Source organism: Pezoporus wallicus, unplaced genomic scaffold, assembly GCF_028554395.1.
Source record: "Pezoporus wallicus isolate ANWC-B61680 ecotype Strahan unplaced genomic scaffold, APGP_CSIRO_Pwel_v1 contig_8673, whole genome shotgun sequence".
Lineage (NCBI taxonomy): Eukaryota > Metazoa > Chordata > Aves > Psittaciformes > Psittacidae > Pezoporus > Pezoporus wallicus.
The window spans coordinates 1,708,819-1,728,696 of NW_026637196.1; the positions used below are offsets into that span (position 1 = coordinate 1,708,819).

The 19,878-nt window shown below is 43.6% G+C and overlaps 1 protein-coding gene across 1 annotated transcript in view; it reads right to left on the reverse strand.

The window, feature by feature from the left end:
- Positions 1-214: 214 nt before the first annotated feature.
- The window catches only part of ITPKA (inositol-trisphosphate 3-kinase A), a 37,142-nt gene continuing 17,478 nt past the window's right edge, over positions 215-19,878 (reverse strand). The window contains exons 2-7 of the mRNA XM_057403981.1: positions 12,291-12,387; positions 9,986-10,199; positions 8,186-8,390; positions 3,462-3,563; positions 2,312-2,383; positions 215-1,421 (exon numbers count right to left, since the gene is read on the reverse strand). Of these exons, the coding sequence (XP_057259964.1) occupies positions 1,218-1,421; positions 2,312-2,383; positions 3,462-3,563; positions 8,186-8,390; positions 9,986-10,199; positions 12,291-12,387 (894 nt within the window). The 3' untranslated portion in view covers positions 215-1,217. The remainder of the gene's footprint in view (positions 1,422-2,311; positions 2,384-3,461; positions 3,564-8,185; positions 8,391-9,985; positions 10,200-12,290; positions 12,388-19,878) is intronic.

The following is a 19,878-nucleotide window of genomic DNA, read 5'->3' on the forward strand; positions in this document are numbered from 1 at the left end:
GAAGGATGAACCACAGATGGCTCCGCAGTTCCAGATGGGGACTAGGGGATGTGATACATTGACATTCCTTCCCCGAAACTGCCCTGAGTTAACAGCTGATACCTGGGAGGAAGGATGCCTGGGAATTCTCTCATCGTTAGTGTAGCACTGTGAACACAGAAAGATGATCAGTGTGCCAGTCTATACAATTAACTGGAAGCATCATATTATATGGCTAAGAAGTCACACGCAGTAGGAGACAGTCAAACCATGATCTTAAAAGACCACATCGGTTGCTGGCTACCAGTGCATGCTTGTATGTGCATGGGTATAAGGGGTTTATCTCTAGAAATAAACAAGCCTTGGAAAAAGCCCTTAGATCCCTGGGCTGTGTGTGAGAGCCACTACTGATTTTCAGAGCTGCAGTTCAGCTGCAAGAGGCCAAATCTGCCAAGCTAGGAACTTTTCCAACAGCTCACCCAGCCTCAAAGTCAAATGTTTGTGGAGACAATAGGCTGCTGTTCTCTCCCTAAAGTATCTGTAATCTCCTGAGAGGCTACATAGAAAGCAAAGGCTGTTCCCGGGTTGAAGTGAATAGAGGCTAGGGTAGGGAGGAGGAGGAATAGACACAGAAGTCACATGCAGGCACTACAAACTGCTGTCTCCCTTTGCTCCAGGTTTCTTGTGATTATCACCCATTTCCACCTTGTGCACACTGTAACACAATACAGAAGTTGTTGGTCCAACCTATAGTGTACACAGGAGAAAGGAGGCTTGGAATCAGAGGGAAAAAAAACAACCCCAACTTTTGCTGGTTTCAAAACTACGCAGTTCCCTGAAAAACTGTTATTCCTACCCTGAATCTCCAAGCACTTGCTCTGGTTCACTAAGAGGCAAAATCTGGAGTCCCATTGGTTTGCCAGAAAACAGAATCATTCTGGTTTACCATACAGACCTCTTGACTCATGCTGGAGAGATTCCTGAGCATGGAGATCTTCATTCTCTGAGGACCAGTCTGAAGTTAGGCTGGTGCAATGCAAACCAATCTGGAGTTATTCAGGTTCATAGAGGGCCGATGCAAAGTCATTTTGGTCACCAGCTGCTGGGTTCTGGAAGCAGCTCCCTCTGCACTGATGACCTCGGGAGTTTGGAGGGAGTTAAAGGTTTCCTTCAGACTGAGTGATCCAGTAAAGCAGAAAGTCACAGAGAAGCCCTGCAAGTTTTGTGTCATTCTCAACTCATCTCTCAGTAATGCTTTCCAAGATGCCAATCAAATTGTCCAACCCCAACAAGTACCCATCCTCCCTGTTGCCTTCTTCCCAGGGGATCCTGTGATCCAGTGTCTGCCCATCAGGGAGAAGGGTGGTCTTTCCAAAATCAATCAGCCACACATTGGCATTCCCACTGCCATCATGTACAAAAAGTAGTGAACTTCCAACGACCTGGAAGACAGATTGAAATGATGTGGTTGAGAACACATCTGTAACTCTTCCTCATCACTTAACACTTCCCACTAAGAAAATTACCTCCTCAGATGACCTTCTAATCTGTGACCCAACAGACTTTTGTGCTTCATTTACACACTGACAATTTACATGCTCCATTTGCATAACCATATCAATCAGTGATGTGTAGATAAGGAAAGGGACCCAGCAGACAATGGAAAGAAAAGCAATTCTCCAGCTCAGCTGGCAGTAGGTCTCTATTTGAGCTATTCAGCAATATCCAGTGTCTACTTTCAAAGACAGACCATGGCCCACGGTGAACAAAATTGCCATTAGTGACAAGAGGAAATCAACAAGGTAAAATAAAATGTCTGATCTCAAAATCTTGAGCTATAACAAGCAGAATGTACAATGCTAGTAAGGTCTTTTTCATAGCAAAGCATATAAGCAGAAGATACAGAGCAGACTCATCATACAGTATTTCAACATAAACCCAGTATAACTAATAAAGCATTGTCAAACACCAACTGAATGCTACTGTACCAAAGGCAAGCTTCCATATTACTATTCCCCTGTAAAGATTCCCACTAGAACACATCAAGATCAGAGAAACCACAGGAAACTGATACTAATGAACTGTTACCTGCAGTGGCCCAGAGCTATAAGGACTGGGATTCTATAAAGATGTAAGGATTTACATCATCCCTCAACTGGTTTAAATCTTCTGTATCATTGTGATGGAGTCTTTGTGGTATCTGTGCTGTTAACATACATTAGTTGTCTTCTACTACAAACTCCTTTCTAGTAACACAGCTGTACTCTGAAGTACATCTGAATGACCAAACAAAGCAGCAATTCACCTCCATAGTGTTACACCCACTTCTTACCTCATGTCGCTTGAAGAAGTCTGAGGATTCAAGAATGATATGAATTTCCTGCAGACGCTTGAGGTATTTGTTCTGGAGGAAAAGAAGGCAAAAAAAAAAAAACAACCCATAAACATTTAAGTAAAGATTGAAATGATGAACTTGTTGTTTTGAAGGACCTCTAGCCTAAAAATAACATGAGCTCTTCATTATATTGGCTCTTGCAAACAGAGTAACTTCATTCAAAGTTAATCTGAAAATACACTTTAAGACGCTTTCATAGTGAATGAACAGGCTGGAGTTCCTCTGCTGTACGTGTTACATGGAGCACACTCACCTCTCTTGCTCTGGATGCAGTGACATTTTCTGCATCCTTTCTTTCCCCAATCTTTAATAAAAAAAGAGAAAATAGTCCCAAACACTTGAAATCTTTGCATTCTCCACAGTGAAAAGAGAATGAAATGGTGTTACAAAGAGGAGCCCCAACCAGGGGAGGGAGGGAGGAATAAATAAAAAAACAAGGCCTAATGCATAAAGCTCTAGTGTACATTTTTAATGCATGCTCCTCCTGCAGGGCTGACATGCCTTCATCATAGCTTCTACATTGCAGCAAAGCACTGTGGGCTCCTTTGAAGTTCCAAAGACAAGAGACACATTATGCCATCTACCATATGCCTGCTGCGCTCCTTGTGAAGTAGCACACAGGAATCGCTCTTCAAGGCAAGTCTCTCACATAGGAGCCCAGCCAGCCACCAATCTCACTTCCTGCCCCCATGCTTTGGTTTCATCCTCTCCAGACTGAATTCCCAAATCATGAATTTTCCTCCCTGCCAACACAATCCTTGCGTAGACATCATCATCCCTCTGATGCATCTAAGACTCATCTAATACCATCTAACTGATGGCAAGCCATAAGTTAGCTTGACTGATCTTTTTCCAGCATGAGGAGCTTGGGGTGAACTCCTGGCAAGGGCTGACAGAATTGGTCTCAGCCAACTGCTTCTCACAGCCCACCAAGTTCCCATGTCCACTCCACCTGCTTAGAGGGACTGGAAGTCAAAACCACTTTCTTCCTTGGTAGTTTAATTCATTTTCTTGTACCAGAGGAAACATGGCCCTGAAGCAAGTTCATTGGGTCAAAGAACAGTGAACATGAAGAGTTCAGACTCACCAGAATAGTTGTGTTGCCCTCAATGAATTCCACAAAAACCTGGAGAACTTGCTCCTGTGTCTTCGTAGTTTTGAAGTTTGTGTTACATGTTCCATCCGCCTTCTGCACAAAACCACACAAAGACAGAGATGATTTCTACTACACACGTATCATTCCCCTCATCAGTCGATCCTCCTGAACCATCAACAGCTCAGCTCTTGCTAACCACATCAAAGTGAGTAGTTGCACAGGAAGAGAGCAGATAAAACCAAGCAAGAAGTGGAGGAGAAAAGCCACACGAGCTGATTGGCCAGCTTTAAATGGCAATTCATTTCCTGTTGAGTGCAGTTAAAAACCAAATCATGCTATTACCAGCCTGCAGAAGGGTTTCCTCACGTGTCAGTAAGAGCAGTGCAAAGTTCAATGGGGAAAACCACAGTGACCTCCTTGGTTGTCCTCTCATCTCACTTGGTACAGTCAAACCCCAGCTGGGGATGCAACGGGACATTTTCAAGCCCAGTTTTACCAGTCCTTTCTGTTTGGGTGTTGGGGTTTTTTTCTGGTTTTGTTTTTCAATAGGGAAATCAAAGAATCATGGTTAAGACTCAATTCCCAATATACCTTTGCACATGAATGTGACCCAGAAGTCACAGAACAGAAAGCTAGCTGCAGACAGGGACAACTTGGGATTTGCAGTGCTAGCAGTGACAAAGCACACGTGTGAGAGCTTTGCCAAAGGACAGTGCAGGCTTGCTCTTATCCACGCGGGTCCTGGAGAAATTCAGAGTGTATTTGTACTAGCAGTAAGGCTCAGTACAAAGCACCCTGCTACTGAAAAACCAGTCTTTTTCCATACTAGCAGTGACCAGTTTGTGCTTGTGGAGCTACAAGTAAATAAGAGCTGTCAACACAGACTACATGAATATGCATTTCCCCAAGAACATCCCCGGTGATTAAAGAGACACAAATACAAGCTTTTAGGACACACATGTAAAATACAGCAAGTACCGCAGCTGATAGCCTGTATCCACAAAGAGCCTGCAAGATTATCAAACTGTATTCCTCCTACTGTATCAGTCCAATGACATCTCTTATTTTCATTGTAAGAGTAAATCAACAGGTCATGCAAATGTGTTCCCTCCTACGTGTTAGAAGTGACTGCACCAGCACTGGTTCAATTCAGCTCCAGTCTCAGCAGGTGAAAGACTATTTACTCCACAGCAGAGCTCAACTCCTAGTATATACCCCAAAAAAATCCAAGCATGCTAAATTTGCAGATTTATCATGCAAGGGAATGAACTGACTGAATGGCAAAGCCATGCAGAACAGCCTCCCACCTACCAGACTTTCTAGCAGCAGAATAAACAGAGTTTTATTCCAAGGCTGTGGGCCAGATACAAGTGTGGCATGTCAGCCTGATGAGATGTGCAAGTTATGCAAGGGAAGTTCAGCAGGTAGGCAGTGAAAGTTGGGAGCCATCTGATCTGAGGTATGATAATGCTCAACAGCACATAGAAATTTGGAACTTGGTCTGATGCCTATTACCTCTTGAGTAAGGTTGTCTGAGAAAATCATTTCTCCCTGAGCCTCAAATACCAGAGCACAGTCTGGAATAGCTGCTGTGTGTTCCCTTTTGATCCTTTTATGTCTGGACAGACTGGCTGCTTGCTTCCCTGTTGTTTAGAAGCGCTTTTATGATTTCCTTCCTTTGCAGTGGTTGGCAGGAAACACAACTGCTGCCTGTCTACTGCTGTAAACAACATCCAGATTCTGAATGGCATCAACCTTTGTATTCCGTACCAGGTCCTTGCAACAGCTCTGGATGTACCCGATCCCCAGGAGGCTCTTGCCTGACTCGCTCTTTGAAGACACACCTTTGCCAAGGCCTCCAAAGACGTTCCTGCACAGCAGAGCGGGCTGCTACACGGTGCAGACAGTGGGATGCTTGCAGCACTTCTCATTAGATGTGACAGTGACATAGCTAGCAGGAGGGCAGCTTTGGCAGCCTACCTATACCTATAGTCCTACCTATCTTAACCTCTATGGTCTTGCTCAGATTCCTCTGCAGACTTCCCTTACAGGCTCTGGGTTAAGGTCGTGACTTACATAGGTTCACAAAGATTTATGAGTCAATTCTGATGTTCTCCTGGGAAAATGGATATCCCTGATCTACAGTTGAAGGAATGGTACCAAAGGAAGACTTAATTTCCCAAACTGTACAGAGATTCAGTGACAGATTGGAAAGCCAGAACTCCTGGTTCTCATGCATATCTGTTCTGCAGATATTAGCTTAGTGTCTATTAGCTTAGTGGCATAGAGACAATGTTTGTGACCTTGTCAATGTCTGTCACCTTCAGTCAGCCCCTTCTAGAGAGGAAACCTGCATTCTGAACCTGCAAGCACAAGAGGCCAAATCTCAGGTGCCAGCTGTAAGGAAACCTAATGGTTCAAACTATTTTTGGTAAAAGTATAAAATCCCATATATGAACCTGACTTGATTTCAGAGACATGGAAGCAAGGCAAGGCAAAGCAATGAATCAGCCTAAAGAGAAAAGGTACCGCGCTGATGAAGAAGGCTTGCATAGAGTGAATCAGATCTCATTTATTGGCAGCCACTTCACAGGAGGGCTTCTATGATTTCATTTTCTTTACTTCCACTTCCTACTCCAGCAGCCACAGGGCAGGAATATTTCTGAATGACCAAACCCAACAAATCTGCTCAGTATCCTGCAGGAGTTCCCAGCGCACTCAAGGAGAACAAACCCTTTTTCCCCATCAACCACTAGCTGGCACCACTGATCCTTATAGGCTCTCCTCTCAAAACTGGGATCTCTGCATGGCTTCGCTTTTCTGCAAATAAACAGAACTGGACGTACAGTTCAGCTACAGTGAAACAGTGCAGGGAGTACTGACCAGCTGCATTACTTCAGCAACTCACTTTCTGTCACCATTTGTCCATGTAAACAAATAAGAGAATAATACCTGCATCCCTTGTAACAGCACAGGGAGACAGAGGAGAAGGTAATGTTCTGCAGTACTCCAAGCCATTCCTTATGCTTGATCAAGGATTAAGTATGTGTGTCCTGCTTTGCATAGTTACAGCTTTGTCTCAACACAGGAAAACACCATGCAGTCTATGGAACACACTGTTCCTACCCACCTGTGATAATCAACTGACTCACCAAGAACAAGCCAGGAGGTTTTATTGGAGCTTCCCTGTGCTCCCTTAGCTCAGTCACTCTCCAGGACTCAGCATAAACCTGTACATCTTCCACACTGACCAACTATCTTTCTAAGAACATATATAAAAGGTCTCAAGATCATCTGGGTTTCTGATGCCATTACACAGAGCATCAAAAGCCCTAAATAGTATAGGAATAAAACAGGTATCTGGATAACATCATTAGGTGGCTAAAGGGTAATGAAAGAAGTGCCTTGGCTGGATTGGAGCCAGATCATCTGCCACCCAGACAGTTCCTGCATGAGGATGCCTGTATCTAACAGTAAGGAGTGGGTGGTGCAGCGTACTGGGGGCCAGCACAGCATGATATGGAAACCCTAGTTCCTGTATCACAACAGGAGAATCTGTGAATAAGGAAGGGAGAAGACAACACAGAGAAGCAGAGAAGAAAGGGGTGTTTAAAGATCCTCTGCTCATCAGCATCACCTTCTTTAATCCCTTTCTTCTTCCTGTGTGTTTGAACTATTAAATGGAAGCAAAACTAATGTAGATTATAATTTAAATGGACTAACATACCCACATTAAACATTCATGCTCCAGGAACATCCTGAAATCACACAGGGCAACCCACGCTAACTTCATAGCTGTCCCATCATGGGCTGCAGGTAGCATGTGGGTGGGTTGGGCAGCCTTCCCTGTGCCCTATCCTGCTACAAGTACAGCATTATCCTTACCCCAGGCTAGCTGTGACAGGCCTACACAAGCAGGAAGTTCACTTCTGGATCCAACAAGTGTTCACATGCAAGTGACTGAGCCAGATGGCTGATATGCTGACAGTAGGTCCTATGGGCTTCCAGGTAGGTACCTGACATTGCTACAGAGCGCAACAAATACAAAGAATTAATAGGTAGGAAAGAAAATTGCCAAGGTTCTTCTGTGGCTATAAGGTATATCCTAGGAATGGTATAAGGGAACAAACTTATCCATCATGAACAGGAGATGGACTTTGTTGAAGGAGAAGTTTTATTTTTGGTTGTTTTGGCTTTTCTCCAGCTCCATCTACACCAGATACCATCATGTACTTAAAAGGCAAAGGGGCTTCCTTGATCCCAAGACTATCTAAGCTAATGATTTTAACATGCCTTGCAAATAAACATAACTGGAACAAAAACACTTTACTGTGACTCACTTGCAATAAATATGTAGAGTTCCTGGATAAAAAAGTAATTTCATGGGGGGGTGGTTATTTCTTCAGTTCTAAGTTCTTTATAACAGTCTCATTCTCATTCTATCTATACTGTGTACTTGCCTGAGTCCTTCCTGCAATGTTCCTGTGGTTGAATCAAGTACAGCTGATGTGTACTTGATCCTTAACTTCATTGACACTACTCTGTTATAATTACAATGAGTGTTTTAAAGCCACAATACACTAAAGTCTGTGTTTTCAATTAGTGCATTTTCACATAATCCTCTGGAAGACCTGGCTACTGATGCACACCGGGTTTTTGATTGATCAACAAATCAAAGTTTGGTCTCCAAGAACAGGCAGAAGTGAAACTATTACCTTAATCCCTTCAATCCTGAAGCCCAGGTTGGCACTAGAGCTGATGGTTTCCCTCCACTGCATGTATCGGGGTTTGGTGACAGCATGCTGAGCATTCTCTTCAGCTGTGGGAGCAAGAGGATCCACTTCAATCATTTTCTTGTACATGTCTTTACGCAGCTTTGGTTTCTCACGGGCCTTAGTCAGCTCTTCCTCCAGGTATGTCCTGCAAAAACATCACACCCCAACAGAACTGTAAGGACTCTCCAAATATTTCTTTCTACAACTTACAAACTGGCCTCAAGAAATGGCAACCAAGTAAGTGTTATCATTCCTTCAGCTGTGCATATGGGGAAGTTAAGAATAGAGAAAAATGACTGTGTAGGCCATGGGAATTGTGTCATTCTCTTCTTGTTCTAACTATACCTTTACTTACTATTATATGTTACCAATAACTCCTGCTTACAGAATGGGAGAAAGCTGAATTCCGACTGTGCCATGAAACAGAAACTGTCCTTCCAGGGGACTTACAATGAAATCAAAAGCAAACAGAGCTGCTGAAGCCTTCCTGTCTTCTCTCTCCTCAAAAAAACACCCTAACATCAATCACATGTGATTTTTTTAGGCTTCAGAAAGCAGTTAAGGTTTTACCTAATGCATCACAGTGAAAGACAGAATCGCTTTTCATATAGCAAAAAAGAGTAAAGCAGATTATCTGAGGAGTTCCAAAACAGAAGAGGTAACTAAGAACAGGAAGGTGAAGGGTGACAAACCTTCCTTATTTTGCTGTTATCACTCAACCTGTTAAACTGGTAACCATTAGAAAGGCACTATCTATGTTCCCTACATTCCAGGGGTCTTCTAAAGGTTGCACTTTGTCAGGTGCCTGGAGCGTACTTTCAACATCCCAGTGTAACACCCAGGGTGGTGGTTAGGAGATGCTGTCAGTCATTACCAGAACGTCATCTACTCGAATAAAATGTGCACTGCTGCAAATCCTTCTCCTCTTTACTCTGCGCATACCAGTGCTACGCATTACTACTCTGATTTAAGATTCTGCATTCTTTGAAAAGGCTTGTTTGCACTCCTGTAAGCTGAATAGCTCATGTATGACAATAACTCCTGAGCATCTGAGCTGGCACGCAAAGAATCACTATGACAGTTCATACTTCTCTGTACTGTTACTCCAGACTGTCAGCAGATCCCTTATCTGTTATGCTTAGGTTTTTTTGAGTTTTTTCTCTTCATCACAGCCAGGAGAAGGAAAAGAAAAGTGAACAAGGTGGCAGCATTGTAGAGATGTCAGAGCAGGGAAAAAACACAGGTCAGTCGTGAGCAGATGGCCAACCCTTTTGTTTACAGAAAAGATCAATACCAGTGAAGACTCATTCAAGCATTGGAAATGAGCTTTCACAGTGCTATTCAGTCATTCACATTTGGAGATGGGGGTTTTACTCTTTGTGTTTGAGTTTTGAATCATTGCATACACAAAGGTTAAATGAACTGGCAATGAATGAACCGTGTAATTATTTTCCCCATGTATTATCAGGCCACTGCAGAGAAACTTTGTCTTAAATCGCCCCTGAAAACGTCTTGTGGAAAGCTTTTCAGGCCGCAGATGAGTTAGTTTCCAAAATCCATGTACCATCAGGGAACACTAGGAGATACCCTCCTCAGGTTGTGCAAAGTGTTGTCTGCACTGAAACCCAAGGCTCCAAAAATGTTACCAAACTCCTCCAGACAGAGCATAACCACATCCCTTCACCCACTTCCTTCAAATGCATTTGGGTTAGAAAGCACTTTTTCTTTCAGGGACCTCACCTGATCCCCATCTTGCAGTCCATCACAGAAGGCCCTTCAAAATCAGTAAGCAAGTCATCCAGCTGAATGTAGCTCTCTCCATCTCTCTCCACCACACCATGGAAGCAAGGGACGCAGGCGCGGAGCGGGTCTTTCATCAGTCGCTCAAAACACTCCTTTTCATTCTCTGAGAAGCGTTTGAGTATCTTCCCACTATCAGCTGCCTTGAAACTCCCTGAAAGAGAAAACCAGACACACGCTGACAAGACTGCCCAGCAAAACCAGAAAAGCACCTTCCCCCACCCCCCCAGCTTCACCCACCTCATGACACCAGTTACATATCTCCCCTGACCAGCAGAGACAGCACGCTTTTCATTAAAAATGAAACACCTAGGACAAACACAGCCACTGGCAGTGAAAGTCTATTTGGATACATTCCCATGTCAGAATTCATAGCTTTAAGGAGTGCAGCTGCTCCAGGCCATCTATTTTTTTTTCCCATGCTAAAGTCTTTGTTAGGATATTAAACACGACTCTGCTTACTAAAATGAACAGGAAGAAGCCACGAGCCAGAATTCATTAATCCTCTGACAGGCTTTTTTAAAGCTGCATAACACCACCAGTGCTGGCTTTGTCCCTAATCCTCACAGAGGGTACACCTGTGAGCATGTACATACCGAGGCAGTACAGTCACACAGCGATCGTCCCACAGCCCCGAACAGGCCAGAAGCCAAGCACTGCCCTTCCTACACACACGACTGCACATCCATGTACCTCCTGGGTACTGCTTCTTCTCTGAGCCTGGCTACACCGCAGGTACACCCTGTGGGGCAATTGGCTTTTTACAACCCTGTGTCTGAATGGTATCCAGTACAAATGACAGCCTGCTCAGGCCAAGGCAGTAATTAGACTCCAGCTAATTCTACTGTAGAGATGCTCTTCTGTCCCACAACCTGACAATGATATCTGAGGAAGCTACCCTTAAATCTACATGACATAACATAGGTGCCAAAGCAGGAGCTTCCTTAATCCTGGGGCTACTGCTCAACTTCTATCACAGCAGGATCCTTCAGCCATAGCAAACTGGCTCTTCTCTGACAAATCCTAGAACTGGCATTGCCTCAGCACAAGGGCGAGCGTGGCGATGGCCCAGGTTTTAGTTTAGAAAGAACTTGTCATATCAGGGGAAAACAGCTGCAAAAAGGAAGGACTAAATGCAACCACAGAAAACTATTTAAAGGAAACTGGAGCAGTATCCCTCCTCGTCAGCATCTCATAACCTTTTAACCCTCCTCTTCCACCCTACTACACCAGCCTCCAGAAGAGTTACTATTACATGTCCAGTGCATCGCTCCACATAGATCAAGCCAACCCTGCACACAGAGTGATAAAAACTGCAGTAAGAGTAGTCGTTCACCTTGGCACTCTGCATGATACAAGCCAGTCCCACCAATACCATTGTGCAAAATGCAGCTACTCGTTTACTAGGACTAAATAAACTTCTCTGCACAGCTTTGAAGTGCACCATATTAGTGCATTAGCATAATAAAGAGGTGGCTCAGGTACTGCATTACAGCACGATGCAGCGTAGGTGCCTGCCCACATGTGTACTAATAAACCCCACACTAGCACTTCAGGAGCACAGGCTGCATAGGAATTAAATGAAGCACAAGAGAAGCAAAGCTGACGACTTCTCTTTGTTGTTTTTTTCCCTTACCAATGAAACAAAGCTGACATTAGGATCACAATTACAACATAGAACCAGGGACTGTGCTGCTCCTCATATGCATACAGTGAACAATGACAGGATCACAATGCAAACACCTGGTCAGCAAGTCAATTTGCACCAGATTTGTTTTCCACCCAAGGGCTTACTTTCAGATGAGAGGGTTTGAGATTAGTATTAGAAACACCGTCCTTACCAGTGATGAAGCACATACAGGCACAGACAGTGATCCTTCCCACCAGGGAACTAACACTGGCTACTCAGTCAAGAAAGATGATCCCATACCACAACCAACAGCAACAGATGGACCAGCTCCCCAGTCCCTCTTGCTTACCCTCTAACAAATACTAGCTTACAAGGATGCATGGGGAGCCTGGCTCTTCCGTAGAGCTTGACCATTGCTTCCCTGCTCCTCTCTTTATTCATTCTTCCCTATCCCCACCACAACCGAAAGAAAGATGTTCTGGTTCACAGATTTAAGTGATACTTCCTCCTTCCTTTTCCTTGAAGGATGGAGACAGAGGTAACACTGAAACACTGTTTTCTTTGCTGTTGCCATCCCCACTCCAAAGACAATCACACTGAAAACACGGGTCTCACCTGTATGCCCAGCCAGTTGCACCCACGAGTAGCGTTTCTTGAAGGGGCTGATGACTGGTAAGTTAACCATGGTTTTAATTGTATGCCATGCTTTTTTCTGGAATACAAAGGAAAGAAACATTAAATTGAGCAAAAGCTGAAACCCTGACATATCCCAAACCTGCCACATACCTCCACGCACATTGAATTGTTCCTTCTCATTTGTACGCGCTCAAAGGTGGAACCAGAAAACAGACACAATGATCCTTGTTGGAAAAATACACACACAAACCCAAGACTGGACAAACACACACATAATGTCCTACCATCCACAAGAAAGCTGCCTGCAAGAAATAAAAACCCCATCATACTGCACGTCACAGGCCTGTTCTGAGCCACACCTGACCCTCTCTGAGTCACACAGTATGTGGGCAGCAGACGCTGAACACACGCTTACACACATTTAAGTTTCCATGAGACATGAACACAAGCTGTTTGCCACTGCCAGCAGCACTTCCTTTCCCAGGGAACTTCAGCATCACCCTGTGATGAACAGCTTTCTCCCAGTCAGCAAGTGACTCTTACTGTGACAGACACATAGAAACTGCATCTCTAGCTGGACACGGAGGTCCCTCAGCACCCATTGACACCGATTCTACAGTGTGCTGCAGAATCTACCCTAGGTCAGGGATTTTCCTGCTCCCTCCCCTCTTTCCCAGCCTCGTTACTCTTTAACAGAGCTGGGCACTGCTGTGGGTATCTTTGGCTGCCACACAGTGCAGCTGTGCGGGTACCGCTGTGGGCAGACAGGGAAACAGAGCAGCTGCTCACAAACAGCACCGAGCCCTCTGCCACAGTGGCAGAAAGGAGAAAGAAACATAGAAAGTAAAGAAGTCTTGTGCTCTGGAACTGAAACCCGGGTGGGAGAGAGCCACAGCCCAACAGCATGGGTGTCACACAGTGCGGGGTCCCAAAGTGCCCTACAAACAAGGCCAGTAGCTCCTTTCTTCTGACACTAGAACACGATACCTTGCTGGAGAAAGTAACGGGGCTGCACAATACTTGTGCATGACAATTTAGCACTGAGGGGTTTTCTACTGGGATCAAGTATAGCTGGGGATTAGGCTGTGTTTACAGAAGTGGTTATCAACAGTCTAACTAACTGGCATTCACCAAGATCAATGGAAGGCACTGATTTCACTCAAAACAAGTTTAGGTCACCTGAAAAATCAACATTTAAAACCACCATGTCTTCTCTAACATGTGTATTGATACGATCGATGATTGAGGTGCTTAGGACACCTGATTTTTATTGTCTTCTACTACTTCTACAGAAGTAGAAAAGTAACAAATGGTGAAATTGCAGGCAATGATACACAGGCAAAATGCAGCTCTCCAGATTACACTGTGACCTGGCCACCCTTCCCCATACTGGGTCACTTGTACTACATTTCTTATAAGGTATCCTCTAGTAATGCTGGTCACTGGGAGGGCAAAACCCTGCAGCTAACTTAGAGTGTATCACAAGGATATGTGCACTCACAGGCACAAGAGATCTTTCTTTCAAGGATTTCTCTTCACAAAAAAGTTTTAAATTATATGCAAATTAAACTGACATAACAATATAATTTACTGTTAGGGTGGTGAGGCACTGGAATGGGTTGCCTAGGGAAGTTGTGAATGCTCCATCCCTGGCGGTGTTCAAGGCCAGGTTGGACAGAGCCTTGGGTGACATGGTCTAGGGTGAGGCATCCCTGCCCATGGCAGGCGGTTGGAACTGGATGATCCCAAAGGCCTTTCCAACCCAAACTATTCTATGTTCTATGAGCATACTTATTCTGAAATAAGATCGCTTCTTCGTATTTCACTTTGGTTTTGAACGCCATTTAAGCTGAAATGAAGTCACTCTTGGTCTGATGTAATTGCCCATGCAGCAGTAATACTTTTGAAAACATACTGCACCAGTGAGGGGAAGCATCCAAAAAAGATCCTGGATGTGTGGAAATCATGAAGACTCTGTTGCACTTACTGCAACTCCAGAGATGTGACTAGCTCTAAGTAAACCCCAGTTTCATAAATACTTCTGCATGTTTAAACAACCCTTTCATACTCTTTGTTATTTGCTTTACATCATTCCAAACTGCAAGCTTGCAGTGCTAAACAGCAAGTTGGCTCTTTCACAGAGCTAGCTGCTGTTGACTGAGGATGAGAAGACTCTTGTACACCACTTACAAATGTCCACAGCTTCCTTCTGGAGGAAAGTGCAATAAAAATATTGTTATTCAAGTAGCAAAGATGAATTGCTTTCATATAGTTTATGTGCCAGATTTAACCAATAGCAGAAGCCCTTCAGTCTACTCTGCTGTTTCTACTCCAGAGGGACACAGGCCTAAGTTATTTATAGAGCAGCTGAAAGTAAACATCATTCTGAATTAAAATGACCCCAGTTAATGTAATTCCTGCCAAAGACTTTAGTTTGTGAGGATTCCAGCCCAGCTTTCAGAGTAACACTGCTTCTTCCCCATCCCTTACTCAGAAGTCAGCACTGTTCCATAACTCTCCAATAAAGATCTTACTCATCATAATGTCCCACTCCTAACAACTGCACCCTGTTTCCCTATGAGCTGTCATCCAGAAGTGATGAGAAGCAGAGTTTTCAAGCAATGCACATCAACTGTCAATGCAACACCACACTCCAGAGGCTTTCCTGCCTCCTCCCTCCCACCCAGCCCTAAGGAGCTGCAGCTTCTATTTGTACTGTGGGTGTGAAGAGGAGACAATGGGCTAAAATCAGCCCCAGCTCAAGTGGACTCTGGCTGCTTAGGTTACAGCTGCCTTGGTTAAGGATGTTTAAGCTACTTATCCAATAAGCAGACACTGACAATTCTTATTTATTATTTTCAATAATCTCTTTATAAACTCCTCCTTTCCCCCCCCTCCCCGCCCTATCCCCAGCACAGGCAAAACCTAGGGCTCAAGCTAAGAGGGCAAGGACTGTTTCGAGACCCATCCCACACTTTCCCCTACTGCAACTTCCAGTCTCCCCAGACTCACTCAACTCGGGATGCAGATTGTCAGGATGCAAACAGGGCTGCATACTGTTGGAGCAGTGGTGTGAGTGGGAAGATGAAAACTTTGTGTGCCTGCTGTAGGAGGAATCTTTCTCACTTCTATTTCTAAAGCAAGATCTCTTCCTCTTTGTTAGCAATGGTATTATGTGCTTTCCAAATCACTGATTTATGCTGCAGTGGCAGAGGGCTGCTATCACTGCCTATCTGTATTTGTATCTTCCTCACACTCTGTTGCTTCTGGATTCCTGCTTAATCTTCTTTGACCTTTTGCTCTGCCTGGGTTTCTCCAAGCTCTCAGGTATTTCCAGATATCCAACCAGTGAATGTTACATATATTCAGAGAAAACTCAGGCATCTCTGTATCAGGATTGCCTGAATCAGATGCTCTTGACATCATTGACGCTGTTTCATATGCCTCTTGAGATCAATATACTTAAGAGTTTTCCAATAGGAAAAAGGAAACCATTCCAAAAGGGCCAAGAGGCAAACATGAGAAATCTTAACATCCTTAGTTAGATTCAGCAACTGTAACTGCTACACTCTATACATGTCCCTAACCAATAAAAAGTGTGAGATGCTGAAGAGGGGAAAAGCTTGCTTCCTGCCAATGGGTCAGCCTGTGTGAGGGGCTGTGCCACCAGAACCATGTCCCTGGTAGCAAAGGAACAAAGAAAGCAGGGGAGGGAGCAGCAGAACTGATTCCCACAACGCAGACACATAGTATGCAAAGGACTGTGGCTTGGTATCTGACACTGATCTGTGTTATCTGGATTACACTTCTGAATCACACTTCTGAATTTGAAGCACGGTACTGAAAAGAAACATACATCACTGCAGCAGATGTGGGAAACTTGCTCTGTGTTAGCACTGGCATATGCAGACAAGATACTGGCCAGATGAGGCATTCCCAAACTGTTCAACCCTGGATAAAGCTAGCTGTTGCCATCATGTCTACCCATTAAGAAACAGCAAAGATGAGCAGTAACTGAAGGCCACCACTTTCTGCAGGCTTTCTCCAGGTCTTTTCTCATGATGAGGCCACAACTTCACATGTTGCTAGTATGCAAAAGCACAGCCATGATGATCCTATCCAAACACACCAGTGGGCCTTGGCTGAGAAAACCCACTAAACTCACTGGGAGACATTTCATCCATTTTAAGGGGGTTGGGGTCAAGCCTCAAGAGCTTAGTCCCCAAGATTTATCCCCAGGAACAACAAGGGTTTCCTGAAACTCTCCCACCATCTCAGTACAAGGGCTGTAATATCCCAGTAGCCAAGCTCACCGAACGGATTAGTGCAGACTCCTTGAACTGGGAGGGGGTGGGTTTTTTTGGTTGCTGCTGTCATTTTACAGGCAATGTAGAACAGTCGACATTTCTCTCCGAGCACATGCTGAATCCCTCAGGGACACAAGAACCACTCTGATTCCTAAGGGCAATGGGGAACAGGGATTGAACCTTCCTCTGCTGTTCTGTGGGAAAATACAGAAAACCTCTTCCTTTTTTAAGGGTAAAATCATAGAATCCTAGAATCATAGAACAGTTAGGGTTGAAAGGACCTTAAGATCATCCAGTTCCAACCCCCCTGCCATGGGCAGGGACACCTCACACTAAACCATGTCACCCAAGGCTCTGCCCAAACTGGCCTTGAACACTGCCAAGGATGGAGCATTCACAACTTCCTTGGGCAACCCATTCCAGTGCCTCACCACCCTCACAGTAAAGAACTTCCTCCTTATATCCAGTCTAAACTTCCCCTGTTTGTTTGAACTCGTTACCCCTTGTCCTATCACTACAGTCCCTAATGAAAATAAAAAATGAAATAAAAATGAAATAAAATGAAAAAAGAAATAAATATCTCAGTTCTATGAACACCTTAAACACATATAATTACCCTCAGGCAAGCACTGACAAATAGGTAACATACAGAGGAATCTGCAGGATTGAGTCCTAAGTGAAGCAATTACAATAAATAAAAGCACAGCTAAACTGGGGGGAAAGGAAGAAGGGAAGGTAAAAAAAACTTTTTCTTCAGGAAAGAAAAAAGTCTATCAGTTTTAATAATCCCAGCATATTACTTGAAACTACAGTGAGTTAAAGAACAAAGGCACACCAAAATGTAATGTAAATCAAGAGGGCCCCTGAAGAAGTTCATTCTTGCACAGCAGCAGCACAGTGGAGGGGTATTTTCTTGCCTGAGCTGTTAAATTTTCATGGAAATTTTGCTAGACTACAGTAAAAAAAAAAATGACCCTGGAATCTTTTTTTTTCTCCAGGAAAATTTCAGCAGTTTCTTTATCCAAGATCCTGTTGTCTTTTTTTGTGCACTAGTACGAAGCCTACGCAAGCCTACAGAGAGCTATTATGACAGCAAGAAACAAAAGGATAGTGAGAAATTTCTTTGTAATCTTTTTTTTTTTCCCTTAAAAGGCTTTAAGAAAGAATACTTAATTGTCAGTCATCATCATCTACTGTTCTCTTAGCGTCTTCACAACTTTTAGGCTAAATAATGCCACTCTGGGACATGGGGGCTGATATCTGATCCATGCTGCTTGTTGCCACTGCCTACTCAGTGTCTCACTAACTCCTAGGAGGAACAAGGTTCCTCCACAGGGAACTGCAAGGAGCACAGAAAACTGTGATTATCAAAAAGTTACTACATGTGTTTCAAAATAAGCCTGTTAAAGCCATGTGCTCAAAATGTTAGAGCACCGAGCAACATGGTGCCTAGCAATCTCAGCCAATGCAATACAAGTGAGCAGCAGGCAGGTGAGAAAGTGATGGGTTCTGGCCTCTTTGGAGGCACAGTGACTGGAAAAGAACCCATCAGACCATTATCTGGAACTGCCCTCTATGAGCAGGCCCTAAGCATTACTAAACTGGGTATTGGGTATGATTCATCCATGCACAGTACTAGTCATTCTCCAGTGGCTCACCCTTCTGCTGTGATTTCCCCACAAGACCCCTTTGCTTCCTTCTGGGTCACACGCTAGCATCCATAATACTCTGAGTGATACAACAAACCTTCACAAGGTCTGTAAGGTTATTCACAGAGCTGTGGTAAGCAGCAGTGTGAGCAGGTGATAGGGTCTAGTGGCAAATAGCTCTCTGTTAATATTTGTTCCTTCTAAACTCTGTGTATGTTTTGCTGTTTTATTATTGTTTGGTTTACTTTTAATAGTATATACACTTACTTAACAATAAAATGGTATTTTAAGCCTTCTGAGTTAATTCCATTTTCTAAACTGAATTTAATAATTGAGTAAAATAGCATAAAGGATTCAGAAAAAACTATCTTTCAAGCTGGTTTGTTTCAGTTTTAATAAACTAAGGTAAATAAGACAGGTGAGAGGATTTTGTAGAGAATTGTTAATTTTCAGTATTGTCACTTTATTTGAATTAGCTTTGACCTGACCTATTGAACCTGCACAGGCAAAGGACTTCAATGTAGGCCTAAAGCTACTAAACTTACTAATGAACTAAGCCTAGCCAGAACAAAACTTTGCTTTCATCTGTCTCAATGCAGCCAATACCCACAAGAAATCATTTGAGAGGGCCACAGCCAAGACAATTACTAGTATAATTTAATTGCCCTGTAATTAGATACCCTTCTCTGTGTGAATGGAATTAATAACTACAGTACTATAATTGCAACCTATTGAAAAACAGAATCACAAATACTTTAACAAAGAATCTACTGATTTGTCAAAATCACAATATTCTACCAAGACATGTTATCATCAGCTTAATTTCCACCAAAGCACTGTGCCTCCCATGGGTGCAGCTTCCCAGCAGCCAGCTCCAAAGGTTATTAGGGATTTCAGTTTTTCAAGGGAGCGCAGCTCTGACATAGCCAACCAGATGGTTTCATCTCATGGAGAACTGAGTGATGTTATATATAATACAAAAATAATTAAAAGATAATGAGAGTTGCTGAGCAACGCGGTATCTTTCTGGTTACAGACACAGATTTTGCCTACTGAGGGATTCTGGGTTTGAGTTCTTTCAGTTTAAGTCTTAGTGGAGTTCTGAAAGAGGTGTAGATCTGAAAGAGGTGTAGATCTGAAAGAGGTGTAGATCTGAAAGAGGTGTAGATCTGAAAGAGGTGTAGATCTGAAAGAGGTGTAGATCTGAGGTGTAGATCTGAAAGAGGTGTAGATCTGAAAGAGGTGTAGATCTGAAAGAGGTGTAGATCTGAAAGAGGTGTAGATCTGAAAGAGGTGTAGATCTGAAAGAGGTGTAGATCTGAAAGAGGTGTAGATCTGAAAGAGGTGTAGATCTGAAAGAGGTGTAGATCTGAAAGAGGTGTAGATCTGAAAGAGGTGTAGATCTGAAAGAGGTGTAGATCTGAAAGAGGTGTAGATCTGAAAGAGGTGTAGATCTGAAAGAGGTGTAGATCTGAAAGAGGTGTAGATCTGAAAGAGGTGTAGATCTGAAAGAGGTGTAGATCTGAAAGAGGTGTAGATCTGAAAGAGGTGTAGATCTGAAAGAGGTGTAGATCTGAAAGAGGTGTAGATCTGAAAGAGGTGTAGATCTGA